The 26,424-nt window shown below is 40.7% G+C and overlaps 1 protein-coding gene across 1 annotated transcript in view; it reads left to right on the top strand.

The window, feature by feature from the left end:
• KDR (kinase insert domain receptor) overlaps positions 1-11,908 on the top strand; it is a 33,192-nt gene extending 21,284 nt beyond the window's left edge. Inside the window, exons 23-30 of the mRNA XM_051790370.1 lie at positions 1,504-1,626; positions 1,764-1,875; positions 2,259-2,358; positions 2,475-2,580; positions 3,659-3,810; positions 7,279-7,375; positions 7,472-7,560; positions 8,419-11,908. Of these exons, the coding sequence (XP_051646330.1) occupies positions 1,504-1,626; positions 1,764-1,875; positions 2,259-2,358; positions 2,475-2,580; positions 3,659-3,810; positions 7,279-7,375; positions 7,472-7,560; positions 8,419-8,638 (999 nt within the window). The 3' untranslated portion in view covers positions 8,639-11,908. The remainder of the gene's footprint in view (positions 1-1,503; positions 1,627-1,763; positions 1,876-2,258; positions 2,359-2,474; positions 2,581-3,658; positions 3,811-7,278; positions 7,376-7,471; positions 7,561-8,418) is intronic.
• The last annotated feature ends 14,516 nt before the right edge of the window (positions 11,909-26,424 follow it).

Genomic DNA, 26,424 nt, shown 5'->3' with positions numbered 1-26,424 from the left:
TATGGAAGGAAACAGCGTGTTCATCTTTGGACTAGCAGTCATCCGCAACATTTTCTTTTTGCTGTAAGACATGCTCAAAGCATTAATACTACAGAGTGAAACAGCCCATGCGTTTATTGACACAAATGTTAGTGAACTATACAAGGCCACCAGTTCACAGAAGAACGGTTAAGTAGTTGGAGGAGGGGAGCTGACTTATATGGATTTTATTAAAAGAATTAGGGACAAATCCCTGGTAACTGAAGCTAAACAAGAGTAAAGAAGTTTGCTCTGAGGAGGTTGCCTGTACCTTGTGCAGTGGGATTGGAAGGGCAATGTGAGGAGAGACGATGCTCACCTATGAAACTTCATGGATGACTCCTTGGAGAGTCTCTTGCCAAAGACAGCCTGGCAGTCAACAACACCTCACCTGAATTTTGGCCTTCTAGAAGTACTTTTCTGTGATTTGAGCTTTTCTGTGTATGTAGAGCCCACATTTCAAAGGATGTCAGTTCCAGCAAGAGTGAGGAGTTGCCTGCAGTTGTATAGAACAAAAAGTACTTAAAAAATCACAGAATATGCTGAGTTGGAAGGGACCCACAAGGATCATTAAGTTCAGCTCCTGGCCCAGCACAGGCTTACCCCGAGAGTCACACCATGTGCCTGAGAGTCTCATCCAAACACTTCTTGAACTCTGTCAGGCTTGGTGCTGTGACCACTTCCCTGGGGAGCCTGTTCCAGCACCCAACCACCCTCTGGGTGAAGAACCTTTTTCTAATATCTAACCTAAATGGGAAAAGAAAATCAAAGTGGGGAATACAACACTGCTCTAGAGTTCAGGCTAGGTATTCAAGAGTAGACTTCAGAGTCTTTTTCTAAAAACATGCTTTTGTCTATCTTTCATACATCCTGACCAGTGTGCATATGTAAAAATGCCTCTTTCCAGAACCTGCAGTTTTAGTCCATATTAGAAGCAAATCTACAGCCACTTTCAGAGCCTGATTCTTTTACTTCAAGCTATTGAGGTTTGACTTTTGAAGTCTTTGGGTTGTTGACTGAGCTGTTGTTATGCATAGGTAGAGATGTGGACTTCTTTCTCTTGTAGTCAAGATTAGTTTGTGTTGGAATCAAGTCTGCATTTTAGTGTGGTGTTTTTCAGAAAAATAGTGGAGTACACAGATTTGAGTGAACCTAAGTAAATCTAAAGGTAATCAGATCTGAACCTGTTTTGTGTCAGCTGCTTAGGATAATTAATTAGACAACTTCAAAGGCCTTCTCTGCACAGTGGATAAACAGATGCATGTTTGGACTTGGGAATACAAGTCTCCCTGAGCCAAATCAGTTGTGACCATCAAAAAAACACTTAAAATCAGCAAGTGTTGATGCTGAGGTTTCTTTTTCTTAAAAGGTTTTAAGAATTAGCTGGCCTTTGAGGGTAGAAGAGCACATATGTGGAAGAGATCAGCCTTGTGGACAGAGCTGTGACAACAGGCAGCATATGAAGTTGTTTACTTCTCTTTGCAGTGCATCCACAGGGACCTGGCTGCTCGCAATATCCTCTTGTCAGACAATAATGTGGTCAAAATCTGTGATTTTGGCTTGGCTCGAGACATCTACAAAGACCCAGATTACGTCAGGAAAGGAGATGTAAGTTTCAGATTCTCTGTTCAATAGAGAATTAATATGAAGTCAGGACTTTTTTTCTGTGTTTCCCTCAAACGGGTTTGTGGAAACTCAGTGTTTTGTTAAACTGTGATACATTTTTGTTTATAAAATTCTTTCAGGCCAGACTACCACTAAAATGGATGGCACCAGAAACCATTTTTGATAGAGTATATACCATTCAGAGTGATGTATGGTCCTTTGGAGTTCTGCTGTGGGAAATATTTTCATTAGGTGAGTCACTTTAATTTTACTGAGCCATCTTTAAACAATAGAGTCTGAAGAAAATAGTCACAGTGTTCTTGGATCCTCTGTAGCATTTTCTTTTACTTCTTGAAGAAATCCTGTATATTTTTCTCTGTCAAAGTAAAATACTCAGATTTTTTTAAATTGCAAATGTAGGAACATGGACTTGCAATATTTCTTCATACAATTTCAATATGTGATGATGTGCCTTATTTACTCAATCAGTTGCTGTTTCCATCATAAGTATAAATTGTTTTCACATCCAAATATACTGAATTGTCTTATTAACACAGGCCATGGCAAGTTATTTGTTTGAAAATTAATACCAGAATTTGTCTAATGCATTAAAATTGCCATTGTATTCATTTTAGGTGCATCACCATACCCTGGAGTGAAAATTGATGAGGAATTTTGCAGAAGACTGAAAGAAGGAACAAGAATGAGAGCACCAGATTATACAACACCAGAAATGTAAGGAACTGTTCTTCCAGCTACCCACATTTACCCTACAATAATAGCAGGTGCTGGAGCAAGCAGTAAGTGATGTTTTCTTTATGCTGATATTTTAATTGGTTTTGTCCTTCTAGGTACCAAACAATGCTGGATTGCTGGCATGGAGATCCTAAACAGAGACCCACATTTTCAGAGCTGGTAGAGCACCTGGGAAATTTACTGCAAGCCAATGTCCGTCAGGTAAAGGAATTGTATTCTCTGGTCACGAAAATCACCAGCTGAACACCTCCTGTCCTACCAGCCACCACATCATCCCATAGCTGGGTACTGTCTGCTGGAACTGACAGGGAGCCTGGGCTGCTTCTACCACTCCCGTTATTGACCAGCAGTTGGGTCACTGACTTGCAGAGAATACTTGTGGGGTAAAGGTCCCAGAAGCTGTGTTGTGGTAACCAAAAACCATCTGTCCTGCCAGCAAGGGTTTCTCATGACACCATTGCTGTCTTGCCAGAGAGTTGCTGGCATAGACTCAATTCCCTGCTCTGCTGATGATTTCTCTGCATGCTGCAGACGCATTTCAGCAGGTAGCTCCTGTTGATCTTACTGTGCCAAAGATGGATATCTTAGCATATGTGAGGGTGTGGGCTGCAACACTTTTAATGACTATCCTGGAAAACAAGGATGCAGGAATTTCACTGCCTGTGAGCAACTCCATGCAAATTAATGTATTAAGACTTGTCCTGGGTGCAGGCATCGCAGTAGGAGAGCTCACTCTGACCAGGTGGGGTACATGGGTCTCTCTACCAGGTTCTCTACCTTGTAGCTTCCTTTTTATTTACTATGGAAGTGGACAAGGCCAGGGCAATAGATGTGAACCCACTGGATGAAGGACACTGGGTTTGGCCGTGTGATTCCCTATTAGACAAGTTCTCCCTTTCTATTGATGATGATGGTAATTACCTGCCCTTCCAAACTATCAGGTTCATGTACTTTGTGGCATTGGGAGTCAAACATTACTATAATCTGTATTTTTTTTCGAAGACATCAATAAAAAGTTCAGTTTATACATTATGCTACAGTATATTATATAAAAATCTACTTTTTAAAAATTTAAAACTGCTTGGAAGTGGTTCTTATTAAGTTTCCTTCTTTTAATGTAGCTGCTCCTGCAAAGGTGTTATAATGTTCATAGTTTAATAAAACAACCAGGGTAGCACTGTTGGTCTGATGCATTCTCCACATACGTGCATGTAGCTGTTTTTGTTTGTGTGTCTCTGTAGCCTATTTAATTTTTGTATTTTTTCACTGCATTCTACAGGATGGTAAAGACTACGTTGTCCTTCCTTTGTCAGTATCGCTGAATATGGAAGAGGATTCAGGTCTCTCTCTCCCAACTTCACCTGCTTCCTGTAGGGAGGAAGAGGAAGTCTGTGATCCCAAATTCCATTATGACAACACAGCAGGAATTAGGTATTTTATACGGTGGACATCCTACTGGGGCCTCTGGGTTTTGTTCATATGGGGGGCAGGGAAAATGAAAGGAAGAGACTTCAGCTGCCTGGTTCATATTTAACCTTCTCCATACAGATGAGTAGAGATTTTCTAGGCAAAAGCTAGTTTCTTACCTCCCCAAATGCTAGTGGCTTTTTTATATATTTTTAATGTCGCTACCCTTTTAAGGTATTGTATTTTCATTTAAAGAAGAAAAAGCAAAAAACACAAGAATATTTGTTGTTTGTTTTTTAAGAATCAGAACACATAAAAGGTTTTACTGGTCCAATTCAGTTGTGTTCACACACTTGTGTTGCAGCTTCCTAGAATATTAATGGTGATAGATCTATCATTAATAACCTCTCTGGCGTTTCTCCTCCTAAAGTGAAATGTTGGAAAATAGGTCATGAAATGATAGCCTAGGAGAACATAACATAAATAGTGTTGTCACTTGGTTTTGTCTGCTGCTTGCTTCTGGTGGGCTGCTGAGGCATCCACAATGGAGCAATAGTGGTGGATGCTGTTGGGTATCATGGCAGAAGTGATTCCCCAGTAAGGAGTTTGTACTAATGCACTGAAGGGGCTTATGTTGGACCCTTTAAGGACCTCAGGCATAGGATGTAAAGGAGAAAAGTATTTTCTCATCCAGTGCTACCTAAGATCAAATTCAGCCATTTAGATGCTGGGAGCCCTGGGTCGCTTAATACAATTTCAGAAGAAGGAGAACAGAAAGAGATGGATACAACCATCAGGGCAGAGATGGACTCTATTGGCAGGTTTCATGTGGTTTCCGTGAAGTGGAGCCCTCTCTCTCAGTGCTTGTATTATACCCACCAAGGTTCCCAAAGATTTTTTCGCAACAAAATGTCACTGCAGGGTGACATTTTTATGTGGTCCCAGAAAAGACTAGGTAGGGCACACTGCATTTCACATTTCAGTTGAACTTGTGGTCCTACAGCTGAACTCTCAACCCCGTGTTTTATTAATGGGACAGTTCAAACTATAAATATTTAGAAGACAAGAAACCATGGTTTAACACTGAAAACATCACACTTATTTTCCACTTCTAATACTTCCTATATGGCCTTTCCTGGTCTCCATTTCCTGTTATGAACAGAAATAAAATCCCTCTGCCAACCTTTTAAGGAGATTGAATCTCTTTTCTCTTGTCTTGCAGTGTGACAGGGTTGTGAAAGCACTAGGGGAAACCATGCTAGGACAGGCAAAGTGGAAAGGTTAAAACATGTCTAGGGGCTTTATTCTTCCATTCTGATACCTGAAAATGATTTTATAGGCATGGATCTTAGTATACAGATGGTGAAACAGATTGATCTGTTCAGAAATGTCTTTTTCAATCTTCACAGAAGTACAAACTATGAGGAAAGGCTGATTTAATACAGTCTCTAAATCAAAGCTAAGGAGGAAAGCAAGCACAGGGGAAACATGGAGAATATAAAAGAATATTTAGATTACTGATGTAAATTAAAATCAGCGGGACCTCCTAACATCTACCATATTTGGCTTAGAAAATAGATATGCAATTTCTAAACCTTGAAATATTGTGATTAAAAAGTAGGTGAGGTATAGAAGATTTAGTGTAAAGTGTAAAGATAATGCCTGCTTTTAGCAAGAACATAAAATGTGTAGTTCTTAAATTGTTTGATTTGAATTCTAGCAACAATCCTGGAATAAGCGATCATATAAATAATGGTAAATGCCTACAGGAAAATGAATTAACTAAAAATGGCCAGCATGGATTTGTGAAGAACAAATCAAGTCAAACCAATCTGTTTCATTTTTAATAAGAATAATTGGTCTGGAGGGTAGCAGAGAAGGTGGATTTTGATTTCATGTAGGACATTTTTGGCCTTTTTTTTTAACGGGACAATCTATTACAAAATGGAAACGCATGTCGGGAAATACTGTCAGGACATCAGCTGAGCTCTTACTGCCACAGGACAGAAGTCAGACTCCATGCGTGGCCTCTTTCTGTCTGCACACTGTTTCTGGTCCTGTTTGCACAGTGTTTGGCTTAAGCAAGAAGATCTCGTTCATTGTAGTCTTGTAGGCTGACTTTTGTCTGGGCTGAGCAGAGGCAGCACTCCCACACCTGGGAGGTTATTCAGATCAAGAGGCTGGGATTCTCAGTCCTCACCACCTTGGTAACTGTATTTCTGGCTATGCCGTTCTTTGCCTGTGTGGACGTTTAAATGCAAACACACAGGTAGCTTACAAACTTAGAAGGCAAGTTGTGGAATCATTCAAGGTCAGGCTGTCCAAGAAGGTAGATTGTCCATTAGATGTGTTTGGTCTTGGTAGCATTGGATGGAAAGTAGATTAGATACTACTGCTGAGTAACAGGAGCAGAAGACATGGCCAGTGCAGAGTTTGAAATAACTGGTTTTGTTAAGTTTAGGAAGAGAAAATGGAGAGGGAACATAGTAACAGTTTTCAGAATATGAAAAGTTGCACCAAAGAGGGTGCTAATTAATCTTTCTGTGTCACCAGCATTAGGATAAATTTTATTTGCAGCAAGTACTTAGATTTAATATTTGAAAAACCTTCTGAAGTGTGATTGAGCACCTGAGCAGGCTCCAAATGGAACTTGTAAAATCCCTGCTAGTTTAAATGAATGTCTGTTGGAGATAGGCAGGACTCAACATAGCTAGACTCAAAGCTGGGAAATATGGCGAATGATGCTTTTAAGTTCCTTCAGTTTTGGCCTTCAGGTGGATGCAGGGTTCTCTTCTAACTCTATGGCTTTTCCTTCATTAGCTGTTAAGAACATAAATTTGTCCTGTTTAACTACCCTGTTTAACTGGGACAACATCCATTTTATTCCATATTCACTTAGGCAGAAAGCTGAGGGTAGCCATTTTGTTTGCTGTATTAGTACCTCCATGAAAGTCAATTTTATTTTTTTTGCCCAGTAATTTTTATGGATGTCATCCTGACCATAGGGCTTCTTTAGGAGAAGAGCTTTCAAAAGAGATGTAGCACTCCCTGTCCTGATCCCCACAGTTTAAGGGCAGCAGTCTGCTGAGTCTGCTGTTGTTGTCCTAGGTCCAGCCAGGGGTCTTAGAAGTGCAGTCCAAAGGAAGAGACACATGTCTGTGCTCCAGGCTCCTCTGTTTATTGTACTTCTAAGCAAACCTTGCAGGAAGTGAAGCCCTCCAGTGTAACTGAGGAAAGAAGCTGTTTTCTCAAAGCCATTTCTTAGAATTTGCTCAGAGATCAAGATTGTCAGGAGCAAAAGGTCAGAAACATGCCATTTTCTAGGCTGTTCATCCTTTTCAATAAATGGATATTTGAAGGTTTGCATAATATGTTTTGACAAAAGGATTAACTTTTCTGAAGAGAGATAAAAGGATTCTGATATCATTGTGCTGTTTGCAGCCAAGTCGTGGATAGTGGACACAAAACTTTTTTGTTTTGTTTTCTTTGTAGTCAGTACCGACAAGGTAGCAAGAGAAAAAGCCGCCCTGTGAGTGTGAAAACATTTGAAGATGTCCCATTGGTAACTACTGTAAAAGTTGTTCAGGAGGTGAGTTTATCTGTTTGTACATATTTTCCTTCTTTTAATATCTTTTTTCATGTTTTTAATCCTTTTCCATTTAATGCATTTCTAATATCTTTGCAGGAAAACCAGACAGATAGTGGGATGGTTCTTGCATCTGAAGAGCTGAAGACTTTGGAAGAGAATGATAAACAAGTGAAAATACCCTTTAGGTAAGGCTCAGGCTACACATAGGATTGAATATGATCTTTTACCTGAAGTATGTTGGAAGACTGATTGGTTTGTTTAGAAGAACAAATCTTTTCTTAATGTACTTTTCAAAACAAAGAAAGCAAAATTGTGCACTGTACGCCTGGTCATCCACATTTGGTACCAGGAGAGGAGAGGTAATGTAGCTGTTGGGAGCATCAGTCAGCACTCAGAAAGGACTTGCTGCAATAGCATCAACCACCCCTTGGAGGTACTGAATTGGTGCACACAACTGAGCCATATTTATGAGGGCCTGTCTGAACTGGTAAAGAGCTCTTTTTTTTGCTTGCTTTTTCTTTCTTACTTTTTTTTTAATAGCTGACTCTTGAGTTTGCAGGATGTACCTGGGTGTGTTTTCAGAGGATTGTACAGGGGTTTCATTGTGCAGTTCACAGGAAGCACAATGGTGTTCATGAAGCTGAAACCTCACGTATGCTCTTTGAGAGCTTCTCAGGAATTTTTTTTTCCCAGGATAACTTCACTGTGGACAAAGATATACTGCAGTTACAATTGCACCACTGCTAAAATAAAGCCTCTAAAAGTTTTCTCTCCATTTCATCTGTGGTCGCAATCTAACTCCTTGTATCATCATAAAATTAAACATCTTTTCCATGTGTTAGTGAAATTAGGACATATGAAAAGGTCTCTCCTTACAATCAAATGCATGTTTAAAAAGGCTTGAAGCCAGGCTTGCTAAGTACAGCATTTTGCTTTGGTTGTTGCCGTGATGGAAAGCAGCTGCCATCTGGAATCTCCCACCTACCCTTCAGAAGACAGTCTCCACAGCTCTCTCAGTCCTGTTTCCGCTTGTCTTTTTTTAGCACACTGGTGCCCAGTAAGAGTAATGAATCCGTTATGTCCGAAGCCTCCAACCAGACAAGCGGGTACCAGTCGGGATACCACTCGGATGACATGGACACCACGGTGTACTCCAGCGAGGAGACTGAACTCTTGTGTGTGCGGGAGGCCTCGCCCCCCCTCTGCCGCGCTCATGGCCTCGCCTACGATGGCCCCGCGCCTCTCACCCCCCCGCCGCTCTAGGGGCAACCTGGCAGCTCCAGATTCCCCTGGGACGTGCCTTCACTGCCTGGCTGGTAGCATTCAGGTTTGATGTATAGAAAGACGGCATCCATGGGACTAAGACATTCATTTTTCCTGAAGAGGATGCAGAAGCAGCTGGCAGCAAAACTGTGCTGTGCCGGGCTGGGGGTTCTTTTCTAAAGAGATGCTGGTGGCTGAGGGTGCAAAGCCCCAGCCACAATGTGTGTGCTGTGCCAACCCTGTGGCAGAAGCAGACCCTGGTGATATGTCAAGCATCTGCCTAATGCAGGCAGCATCACAGCATTCAACTTAACTGTTTCTACTTGTACGAAATAATGGCACAGCTCTGCTTTTAGTTTTGGTTGGGTTTTTTTTGTTTGTTTTTCCCTTTTGTGGCTGGACTCCAGGAAGGAAACAGTGCGGCACTGGCTTCTTGTTTCTCAGAGTTATTCCTTGCTTGTACCTTCACAAACAAAAAAAGGAACATCCAGCTCAAGGTTCTGGCACCCACTGATGGCCTGAGACTAAACATAGGCTCGGCTAAATATAGGTCAGGATGATGGTCTCTGTCCTTGGCAGAGGAAAAAGCGTTGCTGTACAAGACCTCATGAGCTGCATTTGCTTGCAAGACTTGCATGGTGAAGTTGGTTAGTAGGGACAAGGCAGAGCATTGAGCCAAGTGATGGAACACAGGTGGCAGGGCCATGCCTCATCTCTGAGGATGGGCCTGCCCCCCATCATCCCCGGCACCCTTGTCACATGCCAGATGCCTACCTGCTTCTGAACTAGCCTGAAATTGCTGCAGAAAATACTCTCCTCCCCCCAAGTCACCAGTTGGGCAGCCTCTACAACAGGTAGAAAAGCAAATGTAATTTACCTTAGGACCACAGGAAGCTCTGTCGTTCTGGTGGGGGATCCTAAGGGCATCCTACCTTCTTGTCTCATCCCCCCTCCCTCAGATTTTGGTCTGACTCATTCTCTTTGCAAACTCTAAGTCTGTTTGCAATGGCAGAGATATCGGTTTATGTAGCCTTGGGAATTCATGACTGGTTTCATGGCAGCTCTGATCTTCTACAAGTGGTGAAATTGTGCCTAATTGTTGGACAACTTCTTACCTGTGCTCTTGTAGTCCCAGAACTTTATTGATAGACACAATGCAGACTACAGGATTTTAAAATGTAAAGCTATTTCTACTGAAGTTTTTTTGTATTTTTATAAGTATTTTTTTGTTTGTACTTACTAAAATGTCAAATGCTGGGAACTATAAATATAAGGCATATACAGTATTTATAGCCTCTTTATGTAGAAATAAATGTAATATATTAAAATATAAATATATATTATATAATGGATATTGTACTATTCACACTTTGTATCAGTGTTCTGTAGCATTGCAAAGGTCACAAAATTCTTTAATATCTAAAATTTTCACTTTATTAAAAGGGACTGGAAATTTAGAGTTGGGGGCTACAGTAGATCTGTTTGCTTTTCTTATATACTTTCTATTGACAGGGAATATTACAAAGGACTACTTTTTTCAAGTGTCATTTAATGAATCTAGTTTTTTATACTATCGTCCAGGTCTATGAATATTTCAGTGGATATGTGTAGTAAAGAAACTTCTGTGACTTTTAGCAATTGGGAATACCTTTAGAGAAATGATCAGAGGAATAGACTGCTTGTACAGGATGAATCTCCTCCGAAAGAGTTAATTGTGTTCAGTTAGGAAATGCTTGATCTAATTGTATTGTGGATTTTGCCTGGGTAGTGGCAGTTTCCCTTAAAGCCTTATCCATCTTTTCCTGCTTGTGTTTCTTCTAGCTCACAGCTTAAATATTGTCCCTGCTCTTGTGCAGTGAAGTCCTCCTTTATTTAAAATCTGTACTTAAAGCTCTCACCCTTTCCTTCTGTTGCCCACTTTTTGACTTTCTCTTCTACACTATGTAGGTCTTTGTTCTCAGTGCAAGGTTGTTCACTGTTGGGGTATCAGGACTCAAAGAATTATAACATCTTAAGATAAAGTGCAAGTGAAGTTAAGCCACCAACTGCAGACTTTAATTCAGCTTCTCTTTATTGCAGTTTGAAATGAGACCTTTGTAGGCTACTGCACAGTGAGAACAGTTATCTTGGAAGTGGGAGATCTCACTGCTAAACTCTTCTCAGGCTGAATATGTGATTAATACCTTCTACACACAACATGCATCCCCCAAATACAAGGCTGTGGGATATCAAGCTTCAGATGTTTCTCCATTCCTTCTCCTAAATCTAAAGCATTTTACAGCCAGGAAATCAGGAGCTGGGAGGTCAGGTGGAAAAAACCGGGAGAGGCTTCCTAGGACTTCTGTAAGGGCTTTCTAGGAAGGACTTGTATTTTCATGTATATATTTGACATTTTTCTTGCTTCCCAGGCAAAGGTCTAGCCAGTAGAGTATGCTCAACAGACAATGCTACATTCTTTAACATCCCCCCTCTGCAGTAGTCTTCAATATCTTTAATGAAACTGTTCCTCTATGTATTATTATTATTATTATTATTATTATTATTATACAATGGGCGTAAAATACTGACACTGGCAGAACCTTGATGAGCCACCTATTAGTGAATCCTGACAGTGAGGTGGAGATGGAGATCTGTCATTGATATCTATCTGCCCTAAACCTGGACTCCCCAAGGTTTGGGATGTTCAATTTAAACATCTCATTTTCTAGTTTTGGTTCCTCTCTGGCTTGGTGTAATACAGAATACATGCCACATACATGGAGTCAGATGCTTCTCTGTGTGTTTGCAGTACTTCCAAAACAGCTGTCCACTGTAATGCAAACTGACGAAGTTGCAAGATAGCCATTTCAGACAGTGAGTTCTCACTTATAATCCTTGTCAGCCAGTGAAACTCTCTTGTGGGTCCAAATAATTTTAAATATGCCTGGAAAATGTGGGAACTAACATAAACCTGCTTTAGGAAAAGAAATTAGCTTCTTTTTAAAAAAAACCTAAAAACAACCCACACCATATATTCAGTGTCAGGAGCTAGCAAAAGTTCTATAAGTGTGTTCATATATTTGGCATCCAGTAACACAATTCTTTTCTTAGATCACAGTCATTACATCCTTTAAAACACCTGGGCTTTTTGTTGTATTCTGAATACAGCACGTTCAGCTAAACCCTAGTCATGACACATCTGTCTTTTAGATGCTTTAAATTCCAAAAAGGATATTTTTAAGGAAACAACAGACGTATAGTGCACAGATTTGCAAATGCCTTGCAAACCAGTCCTAGCTTTATCTCCATTCTCCAGCCATGCAGTCAAGTGCCAACATTTGGATCAGCATCCTTACCTGTGAAATCCAGCCTGGCTCTGAGCCCAATGAGCTGCAAATAGAAGGGACACTTTTGAGATTAAGGATCCAAACATATCACTCCGAGCAGCTGGGTAGGACTGGGGAGAAGCAGTGACGGGATTGACTCATCTTGTTCAGAAGAACTGCCAGAATGAACGGTGATTGCTGGTGCATTTGGACATGGAAACAAGCAGAGCCATGCCAGAAACAGGCAGTTTCAGGGCTTGAAGATGACTCATGCCAGCTCTTATCGATGTAAACACAGCCCACCTGAAGAATGCAGGGGTGTTCAAGTATGGTAGGTAGGTTCCTCTCCCTGCAAAAGATACTTAAAAAGTATCTCATTCTTTGCATGGAAATGTCTTGGCAAATCCAGTCCTTGCCTAAGTTTTTCATATTAATGCATCTCAAATTGCAAGCAAGTGCATTTCACACAAAAATATTATGATGATACTCCATGTCTTCTGATATGGTTGTCCCCAAAGATCACGTCGGGATTTTTGGGACAGTGGGCTTGTTAATTCTAAAAGCAGTATGTGACTAAAACGACTACAATCATAGAACTGGTGACATTGGGGACAAACATTTCCTCCTAATGGCATCTCTTTTTGATGGTTCTAGGGCTGCAAAACATGCTCCAGATATAAAGCTGAAATTCACTATTTTTATGCGAAACATTCCCAAACCATGAATCATCTGAGGTTTCCCCTCATCACTGATATTTGAGTACACACCCTGTGTTACCTCGCAGTATGGGACCTCACAAAACAAGAGCAAGGGCAAGAAAAACAAAGTTAATGTTTGCTTTTTCTAATCCACAAATTTATTAGGGACAGAAGTTAACCAACGAAGACCTTTTATTTGGACTTCAGCCCTGGATTTTTATTCTGTCTGGCTGAGTGCTGCATTCTCTGTTGTAATATATGTCCTCATCTTCTCAACCCCTGACATTTGGGCTGATTAAGTCCTAAAAGGTCATTGGGAAACATAGCAGGAGCTTGTAACATATGGTGCTGATAAACATCTCAGCATCAGAGATAAGGAGCTGGTCAATGTAATCTTAGGAAGCTCAGGTTTTGTTGCCATAAAACTATATACATTGTAAAGCCTAATCCCTACACAGCTTTAATTAGCTGGTAAACATATCAGATTCATGATGAAGGGTGTTCTGCTTACCTAGATGTTATTCACTGACTGCCATCGGTTGGTTAAAATGTGAAGTATCTCTGCCTTGCAGCTTGTTAGGATGATGTGTTATGGTGAATGATTGCTGCTCTGGAAGTTTTGGGATGAGGGTGGCGGAAGTGATTGAATTTGATTTCCGGACCCACCCACACAGCCTCTGCTGCCAGGTAAAATGGCAGTGCCATGTGGTTTCCTAAGTCCTGGTCAAATAGAAGACTTTCTTAAAAGGTGGAATATATGCACTTAAATTTAATTCTCTCTTTCAGGGAGAGCTGAAGCTGTTCAGCACCCTGCAGAGCTGTTTCCCTGGGCTCCATGCCGCTCCCTCTTTCAGTACAGTCATGCTAAGTGTTGTTATTAGCCGCGGTTTCACAAAAGCAAGTGGAAATGTAACTACTTTTATTTCTCTTGCTCTGTTTTTACACTACAGTCAGAGGCATGATTGCAACACATTGTAGATAGGCATAAGGTAGTTTTCATCCTGCCAAGCTAAGCAGCAGTACCAGTGAGGGTTTGGCACAGAACTGCCCATTGATAGTGGGGCACACAGCAAAGTCCATGCTGCTGGCACTGAGCTCACCAGCAGAAACGCAGCCTCAGGATAATCTCTATATGTGCTGAAGTCACACTTTCAACTGCAGCATCTCCACATTTGGGAGTAACCACAGGGCTGCATGTCATATCTGATTACTGGAATTTCTTGCACTTCTGAGTGGACCCCACTAACCCATGATTATACCTGTGTCATGCACTGCAGCAACAAAGATTATTTGTCATGTTTCGTCTTTTTGGTCCCAGAATGTCATTCCTATAATCTCTTCCCAGACTCAGCTGAGGCTGAAGGTTGCAGACTCCAGGTCTATGGACCATGGTTAACTCTGCAGCTGATGGGAACCAGCAGGCAGTGGTGGCTTTGGGTTTGGGACTGGCGCTTTGCCTGGGCTTAGCAATGCTGTGTTGCATGGAGCAGAGGAGAGGAGCGAAGGGCTAAAAGAAAGTTTTAATGATTGTGTATGTCCTTTTCAAATATCCATAGGTCCTTATACTGAAGAGTTTTACTTTAGCATCAGGAACCAAGGAAGAACAAAGGGATTTTGCTCATTAGAGACCTTCGAGTTGCACCATGGGATGAGAAGACCAGCGCTGCTTACTGCTAGTTACGTAGACGCTGCTCTATATTGCATATTTAATGCAGAAATGGGGCTCCTTTATTCCTAGGAAGGATAATAACTAAAGTTTTCTGGGGTTTCACTTTCAGACTTGCAGAGTGCTCCATTTATTACTCTGTTCACCATGTTCAGGTTATGGTTTAAGAGCTGATCAATCGGGCAAGGCATCTGAACCAGCAATGGACCCTTATGTTTAATATCCGTTGATGGCTTTTCCTCTTACTTTTTGAACTCATGTATAACCCTTAACATCTGCAACATCGCGCAGCAAGGACTTTTTCCGTGCAGATTTCGACTTGATGGCCCAAGTTATTTTCCAGTACACTGACCAAGTTTTCCCTACTCATTTTCTCCATCTCCATGTTACTTAGGACTTTATGGACAGCTATACCCCCAGTTGCTTCCTTTCAAGTCAGAGTATTCCTAGCCCATAGTAAAATCTGTTTGCATCTCCCCAAACCTGTAAACAGGGCCCCTTGCTGAGGTGACATGTCTGGCATGGTTCCCAAGCAGGTCTCCACAAGATGCCCGGCTTCCTTTGGGAGGAAGGAGTGTGTGGGACAGTCAGCAGAGGACCGTGTTTTGTCAACCAATTTGCGTGACGGATGTACTGCAGCATTGGCAAACATCAGTCAATGTCAAGATCTGACTTTGCCGGCATCTTCTTAGTGTTGCTATTTTTGGCCAGTGAAAAGTTTCCGGGGGTTGGGCTGGGCTTGTCTCCTGTATGCAGCATTGTCCTGTTCCCAGGCTACTTGCTCTGGCTCCTGGCTGGCTGCTGGGAAGGATAAGAAGCAGAAGGCAGAGGTTGTATGGGTGAAACACAGCACAAACAGGAGCGCCATTTACCACCATGAACCAGCAGAACAGAGGGAACGCAGGGCCTATCTTATCAGTTACTTGCTGAGTTAAGACTCGGGGGTATAAAAACTCTCTTTAAACTCTGAGTAATACCCATAAACAGAGCTTTTAGGAGATAACTTCACCAGCAGAATTTTTTTGGTGCACTTATGTGTAGTTTTATATTACAATCAGAAAGACATCTGCCAGTTCTTAAACTGGCAACAACTATTTAGCATTACAGTTTGGTTAAGTACTAAACCAGCAGGGAACATGCAGCTAAAGTGATACAATTATTAATATATTTAATGATATCAGAACAATGGCTTCAGCCATTTCGAGCCTACTCTTGGGCTAATGTTCCTAATTTTTCAGGAGAATTATTAAGTTTTATTAGCAATTTGCATCTCTGTATAATTATATGGCTATTAGAGAAATCAATATTATATTACGTAGAGTCCCTTAATAGCTATACTGTTTGTTGAGCCTGTTATAGGGCCAGCTTTGAAATCAATTAAAGAGAGTTTTTTTAATTCTGCTGAAATTGGGCTTTGCATGATGAGATAGATGTCTTAGACACTGAAGAAAAGGTTGCAAAATCTGTCCTCAGTCCTAAATCCTTGCATTCAATTGAGAGTTTTACAAGTAAATTGAAGAAAATCATTCCTGTATGTTTAAAAATCTTCTCCCCCCCCCCATTGTGACTCTGAAACTTCATTAAAATTCCTGACCACTACCTGGCTTTCAAGCAAATTAAAATATTCCTATAAATATGTATATTCAAACCACTATGCCATAAACACAATTGTCTCTTACTGCAAAAATTCACTGATCCAAGGTGAAGAACGGTTTGCCACATAAGTCTGTGACAGATTCCTCATCTGAATCGATGAAGCGCTTTTCATTTTTCATTATATGATACTTTTTCTTTTCTAAGAGCATTTCCTTAGATAGGTTTGGGCATATGACAGTCAATCAGAGCTTAAATATCATGGTAAAAAATGCAAGATATATCAAGGCAGCTTTCATTTCATGAGCTGTACTTGCAGTATACATACTTTCAGTGTAGCTCAGCCCAGCATTTCTCTGACACTTACTCTGACATTAGGTGGAAATGTCACCAGAAGAAACTGCCCTACCTTGGCCTAGAACTCTCAGGCTTAATCCTTACCCCAGGTTGTGTGGGGGTTTTGTGCTAGCAAAGGACAAAGCTGACTGAAAACAAATTGGGGTGGGGTTATTCGGTTGATTGGTTGGTTTTCTCAGGTTACTTTGAACTCAAACAACTCCCAGGATGAAATTTGCTGAGCACCACAGCTGCATGGCAGCTGTAGGAGGGAAAGCTGTGGGTTCTGGCAGTGGTGGAGAGGTACAGCTTCATTTCTTCCTCCTGCTAACACTGCTTGTGAAACTAAAACCATTGCAGCCCTTTCCTGAGGTAGCACAGTGAGTCTGTGTGGCTGTGAGCTGCAAATGTGGGAGAGTCACCCTCTGCTCCCATCCTGGGACATTTCTTGAAATGGTAAGGCATCTTTCCCTGTTCACTATGTACTGGTTTCTTCTTCACTAGCTGAAAGGATTTCAAGCAAACTTGGAGGTATTCTTTCAGATGTGTAAAACTCCTCATCAAAAGAGCTCTTTCCATTTCTTTTGGTTGTGTTACAGATAATAAGATAATACAGAGAATAGATAATACTTTGCTAGCTACTCACATAATTTGTGTCTCTCAGAAAAAGAAGAGTTGTAGGGAAAAACTCTTTTCTACCTCTTCCAGCATAAGAACTAGTGAGAGTGAGCTGCAAATACATTAATATAGTTTTCATCCATGCTCAGTAAACCTGTGAAATTCTTTTCTACAGATTGTTAATATTTACATGGGTTCAGAAAACTGTTGAGCAAATTAATGGAAGAAGAAAGCATTCAGACATATTAAAAATATAAGACACCATCGCAAGTTCAGGAAATCTCTGAGCTCCAAATTGTGCGAAACTGAGACAAGGTGTTTGTGAGAAGATTTCTGTGTGCTTATCCTGCTCCTGTAGTGTTCATTTGGCTTCCACTATTGACTGCTAAAGCTCCTGGAAGGGTACTTTGGTATACTGTGATATGACCCTCCTGATGTTTTTAAAAGTGAACTTGTAAGCTCTTATAGTTATTGTCTTGACTCGTTAATTCTCTGTAAGAGTTACAGTTTTCAGGCTGCACATAAATGTGTGTTTTTCAACGTACACCTAGAGTGTTCTGCACTGAGCACCATATAGATTGGTAAAATGAATTCTGATACATTGCTCTAAGTAGTCCTGAGCCCTCAGAAAATGAGTGTTTCACCAAAGAGAGGGTGAAAGGGCAGTGGATCAGACACCATACTTTGCATGAATGGCTGCAGCCTACAGTTTGATTTCAGTGATGCTTCACTGCCACTGTGTACCAGCCACACACCTTATAGCTCATGCAGCAGTTGTTGAAGAGTCATGTAGCCTCTGGGTGAGAGATTTTAGGCCCTGATTTTTAGCCTTTTCACTGCAAATAAACAATGCATTCCTGACATTTCAAGTACACAAGCAGAATATCCTCAGCTCCATCAGGCTGCTGACAAGTTGTACAGAGGAAATCTACTACAGCCTCAGGAACTGATGAGTTTCCTACTCATTCTCAACAAATTGACTGGTGCTAAATATATATATCCTGTATTTCCACACAATCTTGGTGAAGAAGGCAACCAGTTTACTCTTTTTTTTTTAAGGCGGAAAAAAACATAGGGTGAATGTAAAGCAGTAATTCATAAAGGAAAAACTAAATCACATTTTTCTTATGACTCCATGCTTCTAGCTCAAAGTTCACTGAGCACAACATCAGACTATGCTCAGCAAAGCACAGAGAGGGAAAGCTCATTGACACCACGGGGGTGCCTGTGTAGTTAGCAATTTTACAAGGAAAAACTTCCTGGAGACTAAAGCATGGAAATGTCACATAACTGCTAAAAATGCTGTTTACTTTGGTGTCTTTGTATGTTGCCTTGTGGCATCAACCTTTAAGAGATAGTCAGATATTCTGACAAAAGATAGCTAGACACAGTGAGCTCAGTCCTGCAGCTGGTGGGACTTATACATCCACAGTTCTCTGCAGACAAATAAATAAGTGTCCTGAATATGAGCCTGGGCAGAAAAGCCCCATCAGATTTGCAGCTTGGTATTTGGTGCACATGAGCACCAAATACCTGAGAGTGCTGCTACAGCTATGTCAATCCGTGCAAAGCATATAGGTGAGGGATCTGGATGCAGAGGTTGTACAAACCATGTGATACATACAGGTAAGAGACTTTCACAGGATCATAACACAGCATTTAACCTGTCTGGCTTCTTCCAAACCTTTCCAGTAAGACTGAAGAAACCAAATAGACAGCCTGTTAAAGCTGTCCTCTGGGAAATCCAGCTCCCTGCTTCAGCTTACACCTCACTATCTGTATCCTTTTCCAGCAAGCCACTGTCTCACTATAAGTCTTTGCCCATGAGAGGTATGATATGAGCTTGTAAACTTCTACAAATATTGCTGTAAGTCCTGAGGCCCCAGGAAATTTCAGAAAAAACTTACTTTACTCCCCCTTTTAAAATATTCTACCTTAAAAGTTTCAGATTAGACTTTAGGTGTTAACTATTCAGATAGGGTTTTTTTCTTCTTTATTCTCTTGCTTCACATACACACTGACACCTTAACATTTCAGTCCTCCCCACCATCTTTAGAGCAAGAATGTATAAATCTGGTCTAGCTTTTCTTAATTTTTGCTGGGGATAGATGGAGGTGCAAGCAAGGCTGTGATTGGCATTGTCAAAGCAGGAGCTAATCAGCCCCTGTGAACAAATGTTTACTGTTCTGATAGCAAAGCAGTAGGGAAAACTCCAGTTACAGCTGGATTTCTCTCAACACAGCCCTCTGCAGACAAGGGCATGTTAAAATAAAACTTATTAGAGGAAGCATATGCTAACATTACCTGAGGTTGAAGTAGAAGAGGAAAGCAGACAGGTCTGCCCTCTGAGCCTGGAATCAGCAAAGCTGAACTGGCCATGGATCCTGCTCTTGTGGTCAGATTGCTTAGTACCTAATAAGTCACAAACTCCATTTGAAGTCTTTTCCCGGAACTGGACTATATACAAAATAAAAAAATGGAAATCTAGTGGACTCAAATGGTTAGTTAACTAAAAAGTTACTGCAGGGGGCAGGAAGGGAGGACAGGCAGACAGTGTGATTACATTAGAATGATTTCGTGCCCAGGATCTGCAAGAAACACCAGGGTGATGTTATGGAAAACGTTAAATGCCATACATATCATGCTACAACCATTGAATACTTTTTTTTTTTCTTCAGAGAGTCCAGGGAAGACTTGAGAGTTTTCTCTGAAGTTCACTGGATTTTTTCCCTCATGTAAACCTCCTCCCTATGAAGACCATAATCCTGCAAAAGGAACTATGTGAAACTGTCCTCATTAAACACAGGAGTATTGCACCTTTGATTTTAATCCAGCCAATATATTGCAAGTTGCTGTCTCTGCAAGATCTCACAAACGGTGCAAAGAAAAATCATCTTTTACTGGTCTCACAGTTTCTGAAGCCCATGGGACAGTATCGGTGGAAAAAACCAAGGCCAATTAGACAACAATAACCCAGGCTTCTCCCTACAAAACAGCAGTCCCCTCCCAATGCAGCTAAAGGAAGCAACAAGGCAGATGAGGAAGGTAAACTTGGGATCTCAAAGGAAAGAGTCTCTGGTATTTATAAAAGTCAGAGGTTCACACGGAAACTTTGTAACAGCAGTGATCCTCTCCAATCTATTTCAGGACACACAGCCCCTTTTCCGCTATAGTATTTGACTCCTTAGTGCTGTAATATTTCTCCTCTTTCTTTTAACTCTTTAAGTGAAAAACCTTGTACTAATTTGAAACCATATCAGCAGCTAGAATACATGAAGTGAGAGCTGAGCACTAAAATTCATTTCATGAATAAAAACAGAAAAAAACCCAAACCACATCTTTAGCATGTGAACTGTAAGCAACAAAGCCATTTGACCCATCATGGTCTTCTGTGATGAACAAACCCACATCATGGAAAAACAGAAAGGGAAATTGGCTGCAGCAGATGATGTGATGAAGCGCAAAGAATGCTGATGCATGCTGTGTTTCAAATGTTAATACCCTCTGAAAGAACAGCATGGACTGTGTTCAGTGCCTTCATACAGGATCATGGGGTAATTCAGTTTGGAAGGGACCGCGGAAGGTCTTTGCTCCAGGCTCCTGCTGAAGCAGGGCCAGCTCTGAGATTAGATGAAAGTGCATTTTACCACCCTCTTTGAGTCATTGATGTTAAACACAAGCGTTTCCAAGACAGACACCTGTGGTACTCCACTTGTTACCAGCTTCTAGGTGGAACGTGACCTGTTAACCCTCATAGCCTGATTATCCAACCAGCTTTTCAGCTATCTAGTTATCCACCCATTCAGATTGCAAAGTCCTAACTAGGGATACAAGAACATTGTGAGCAGCAGCCTCAAAAGCCTCACTGAAAGTTCAAGGCAAATGTACTGCTCTCCCCTCACCTGCAAAGCCAGTTATTTTATCACAGAAGACAGTCAAGTTGATCAGGCATGACTTACCATTCATAAGTCCATGCTAACTGATACCATTCACCTTCATTCCCTTGTATGCCCAGAAATATCTTCCAAAAATACTTGTTTCAAAATTTTCCCAGGCATCAAAGTGAGACTGGTCTGCAGTGCCCTGGATTGAATTCCTTTTGGCCTTTTTTGACCATGTATGTGTAGCATTTGCTTTTGTCCAGTCATTAGAGAGAGGCTTCTCCCAACTTTCATAAGGGGGAGGGGAAAATTTGGTTTCAAAATGTTCCTTCAAAAAGGAAAAAAATTGCTAATGAATATTGCTCTTGACTGTAGGAGTTTTCATATCACAGTTAGTCCAGGCCTCTCTAGTAGTCCAGACCTTTCCTGAGTCTTGTTAATATAAGCCTTTAGCTTTTCTCAACAAATTGGTTTGAACTTTCTAACCTCAAAGGTTAAGCCTGCTACTCAGTGAGTATCTCATATTATCTGCCTTTATAAACTGGAAGAAGGCCTGAGTCATCCCAGCTGTAGATATTTGCTCCACTCCTGGCAGGATTTTAAAATTGCGGGTTACACCTGTTTATCATCTGGAATGAGAAAAGCAACATGACTCTCTCTGTAGCAGCCCCGTGTTTATCTGACACCTCAAGCTCAGGATCATGAGATCCTCAGGAGACCACGTTTCAACTTGGTATCCTGATTTGTGGCCTCTAATTGTTTGTTTTGAAAACAGAACTGTCACCAGCATCCCTTGAAGACAGAGCTCTGGGATTTAACTATGTTGTAGCAGTCACTTGATATTACTGCTAAAATGAGAGAGCATATTGATGTTAATTGAGGTCAGCATCTGATGTGTTTTAATGACTTCTGATTGCTGCCATTACAACCATTATTACTACTGCTTACTTTTCTATAACCTTCTTGCTCATCCATTAGGTAGTATATCAGTTAAACAGGTTTCTTCCAATCATAATGAATGGCAAATGAGGGATAATAAGAAAACTTCTGCTCCTTGAGATTAATGGAAGTGTTATTTCACCAGCATCATATTAAGCTAATAATGCTGAAAGACATAGCATTTCCCTTCTTAAAAAAAAAAAAAGAAAAAGAAAAAAGGGAAAAGGAAAAAGATATGATTATGCACATAAATCAGTTATAAAACTTAAAAGCCACAATTCCAAAAAGGAATAAGAGAGAGTGAGACACCTGTCAGCACCATCACCTTGAGTAATCATGGCTTCTGGTCTAATGGTAAATACTTTTTTCTGCTTTGACTTTGGGAAGATATCTCAGTTTTTGGATGCCTGAAAATAATAACAGGGCACATAATTTACAAGTACATTCAGCTGTGGTTGTGTCACAAGGAATCTGATACATAAGTAGTGTGATATGTTGGACAGAAATGCTGGGGAGTGTCATACCATTCTAGGCCACCTCAAACAAGATACTGAGATGGTGAAAGAATGAGCTAGCATGGGCTAACAGGAACCTTCAACAAAGACCTACAAAGAACCAAGATGTCCTGCATCCTGGTGCAGCAACTCCACTCAGCAGCATGGGCTGTGACCAGTTTTATGGAAACAGGGAGACTCGCTGGATGGGAAGTTGAACACAAGCCAGTAGTGAGGAGATGCTGAGGGAGATGGGTTTGTTTATCCTGTGGAAGCAAAGGCTGGGGAGATACAACTGCTCTCTTCAGCTACCTGTTGTAGCATACCTTCTTGGAGGTACAGTGTAAAAGGATAAGAGGAAAGGGTCACAGTTAAGAGCAAGCGGTATTTCAGATGGGTATAAAGAAAAGCTTTTCAGCATAAGCACTGGAGAATGTTGCTCAGAGAAGCAACTGTGCAGATTTTGCAAATTTGGTGGAGAAAAGGCCCTAAATAATCTGATCTAAGTGAAGTTAGCCCTGGTTTGATCAGAACAATGGACCTGATGACCACCAGAACCCCCTCCAGTCCTAAGTTATTCTATGACTCAAAGTGTTAGGTTGTACTGGAAAAATATTTCAGCAGAAAGCTTTCCATGGAGTAACTCTGCTCTAGTAAAAATGAAAATATTTCATATGTATTTTTACATGAAACTGGAAAAAAATCTCAGAAACACTTTTGGACAGCTCAAAACTGACCTATGATGTATTATTTCAGTTGTTACATTATCTGTATACAATTTTTACTAATCCATACTGTAAATAGATACCTATATGTGTATTTTCTATTGTAACACTGAACTACTGTGAAAAGGAAAGAATTCTATATTATCAAATGACTGTGAAAAGGTCTGGTTGATGTTTCCAAAATTACGCCGTTTGGAATACTTTCTGCAAAACTTTACATACTTATAGTTATTTTCTGATAAAGAAAAGTTAGACTTTCCTGAAAAGGAGCGGATAGAAATTTTATCATCTATAAATCACATACTAACTATCAGAAGTGATAAAATGTATCACAACGAATACATCCTATTTGTGTGCTGACTCACACAGAAGCTGCCCATCTTCTTGTTCAAGAAAGAAAATTTGCTGTGTTATCACTTGTTGCTTTCAATTCTGATTTCTGTATCATCTGTGTGATAAAAGGTATGTATCACCAGACTGAGCCAGGGAAGAAGAAAATCATCATTTAGCTTTGCACATCTTTTGGTTGAAGTTGTTTTAGGGATTACCTTTCAGAAGGAAAACAATTTTAGCATATAAACCCCTCTGGCCAATGTTTATCCAAGGCAAAGCATGAGGACACAACTTAGGTGTGTATAAACAGTTAATTTCATGGAGAATTAGTCTGTATTTCGGGGACCAACAGGCAGCAAGGTACAGTGTGCTGCAAGCTGCCACTGAATCTCAGAGTGCCTATGACAAGAGTTTTAGTAGAATTTGTAATATTATTCAGAGTATTTATCTTTGTAATAATTTTTTCTGCTATGATATTAAGTTTTTACCTTCAACAACACTCAGCAACAGCTGAGGTAACAGTAAATAATATTTATCCTACTTATGATTTTTAAGGCTAAGGTGCTTCTCTGGAGGCTCTGAAGTCAGTCTGTCATATCAGGACCTATAGCAATATATTTTAAATAGAAATATATTGCACAAAACAAATATAAAAGAATCAAAACAAAGTATAAAATTTACCATATAAGTTTTGTGTTTCAGGCAAATTTAAAATAAAACTAGGAGCTGACTGGCTCTGCTTCTGTGTGATATGGCATCTAAAATGAACAAAAAAGTCAACAAGAACATCAGGGTTGTTACTTCCAGGAAGCAATCTATTTTTAATATTATAAATGCTTTCCTGTTTTCTTTTATCCAAGATTTCTTCAGCGTGTATGAAATTCAAGGGTTTAAACATTTTTTTTTCCCTTGGCCATGGTATGCAATCACAGAGATCAGCATTTGTTATTTATTTTAAGAAAACCTCTGCACTATATCAACTGAGAAGGGTAACATTTGTAGGCTTTATGGTTCACATGTGTCAACCTTGTCCTAGGTGAAAAGCTACTACTGTTAGAAAGCTTGTGTACTGTGTATTCATCTAGTGTACGTGGGATACATGTTCTGAGACTGAGAGCAGCCAGGATATCAACTGATCTGAAATTAGATTATCCATGTTAGTATTTTTAGTTCTTATTGAATTGGAAGCAAAATGAACTCAAAAAGAAACCATCAAATGGCTCCAACTGAGATCAGTGATAAACAATGTTTTTTTCGCACAGCAAAAAACAGAGTAAACACAGTCCAGGTTTGCTCTGGCGGCCATGCTTGTAATACAGCAAGAACATCCTTTTAAATTCTTGTCCTGTCTGCTGCTACAAGCAGAGAGCAGTGGGTGTTAGAGAGACTTCAGGCTTTATGCAATCTCTGTGGTGGCTGCAGCACAGTCTGGGGGTGCCAGGGGAGCAAAGAGAAGTATGCATATGCACGCCTGCATGTACAGCAGGTACTCATATAAGTGGTTGGCCAACACATGGGGTCCTACAGATTAGGAGGAAAATCCAGTGATGGAGCTGATTGCTTCTGTTGGATAGTGAATATCTATGAGAAAATCACATTCCTCGTTTTAATTTGACAAGAACTTCAGCCAGTAAAGCCAGTCAAGATGCTGGTGTTGCGATGCAGCTTGATAATCCCCTGATTTTACTTTGCAAGGTCCCTTTCTCAGTAAATGGATCATATAACAGTTCCTGAAAGCCGTTAGGTGGTTTTGCTAAAAATCGCTCAAACCTTGCACAAACCACTTTTATAAATAATCTTCATGTTTGAATTTGTCAGTGTGTTATACTACTTCTGTTCTTTATTGCAAATTCAGAAGCTGTAATGCTGTCCAAATGGGTTTTTGAGTTCACCTCTTCACTGGGTAATGAGATGTCTGGTTTTCAGCCTCAGTCAGAATCCCTTAGACTCCAGATCATCTTATAAGTTTTGTCTTATGACTACACTGTTTGCTATTCTTATGCAATGTGTACTCAATAGTGAAAAGTCATTATATAAATTGTTATTTATGCATCCCGACTCAACCTTAAAGCTGATTTGCCTATACTCAATTGCTTCCCCTCTTACTCATGTCCACTTCAGAGAGTGATCTGTATTTGTGATGCTCCATCCTCTTCTGTCTTATGACCATTTCTTTATTTCTGAAGCAGAATTGTTGCCCATTGTAAAATGAGTTTAATTGTTTTCTTGTTCTTCATGCTTTGTCGTGAGTCATACCAGAACTGCTGATTCTCAGCAAGACACAGACCTGGAGTTACAAGGCTCATAAAGATCTGCACCCATCTTCCTTGTTAGCACCTGCTTCCTTTTCTAATGCATTAGTACAGTACAAAATGTAAGTAATATGGCAAATTCCAGAGCCATTCCCAGTCATCTGGCATCCATCCACTGACCTTGGTCCACAAACTGAAGACCAGGTGAAAGCCTGTGAGTTGGTTCATCGCCAGTTTACCCTGGAAATCCTTGGTAGCTTTCTTATCCGCTAGGAATACATGACTTCAGTGGTCCTCCAGTAGCTCAGGTAGAGTCATCCATTTCCCTCCCAACCCTAAGCCCCCATGCATTTGTCTTCATTCTTAGCTGTTTCCCTGTGTTGCTTCTATTGCTGGCTGTCTCCAAGCCACGTTCTGATGGTCTGTACTCAATCCAGATGGCTCAGACTTTTGCAACACTAGGAGGGAAGCACCATTCATGCAAGGGCATTGATAGGCATTCCTGCTTCTGTTAAACTTCCAAAGATAACAGTGAATAAAGATTAGCAGATTTAACATCTTTGGGAATGGTCTAGATGATGGAACAGAGTGTACACTCAGCAAGTTTGCCAGCAGTACTAATCAGGAGGAATGGCTGATACACCAGATTATTGTGATGCCGTGCAGAGAGACCTGGACAGGCCAGAAGAATGAACTGGCAGGATCTTCATGAAGTTCAACAAGGGGACATGCAGAGTCCTGCACATGGGGAAGAGCAACCCCAGGCTGGGGACCAAAAGTCTGGAAATTGATTCTGCAGAGATGGCCTTGAAAGTCCTGGTGGACACCAAGTTGAACATGAAATAGTTCAGCAACTTCCTGGACTGCACCAAAAAGACTGTCTCCAGCAGGCTGAAGAGGGAATATTTCCTCTCTACTCATTGTTGGTGAGACATCTGGAATGCTA

This window comes from Manacus candei, unplaced genomic scaffold (assembly GCF_025592945.1).
Source record: "Manacus candei isolate 608988 ecotype Guabito, Panama unplaced genomic scaffold, ASM2559294v1 h1tg000028l, whole genome shotgun sequence".
Taxonomy (NCBI): domain Eukaryota; kingdom Metazoa; phylum Chordata; class Aves; order Passeriformes; family Pipridae; genus Manacus; species Manacus candei.
Note: the sequence above shows the minus strand (reverse complement) of the source record. Positions and strands in the feature narration are given on the sequence as shown.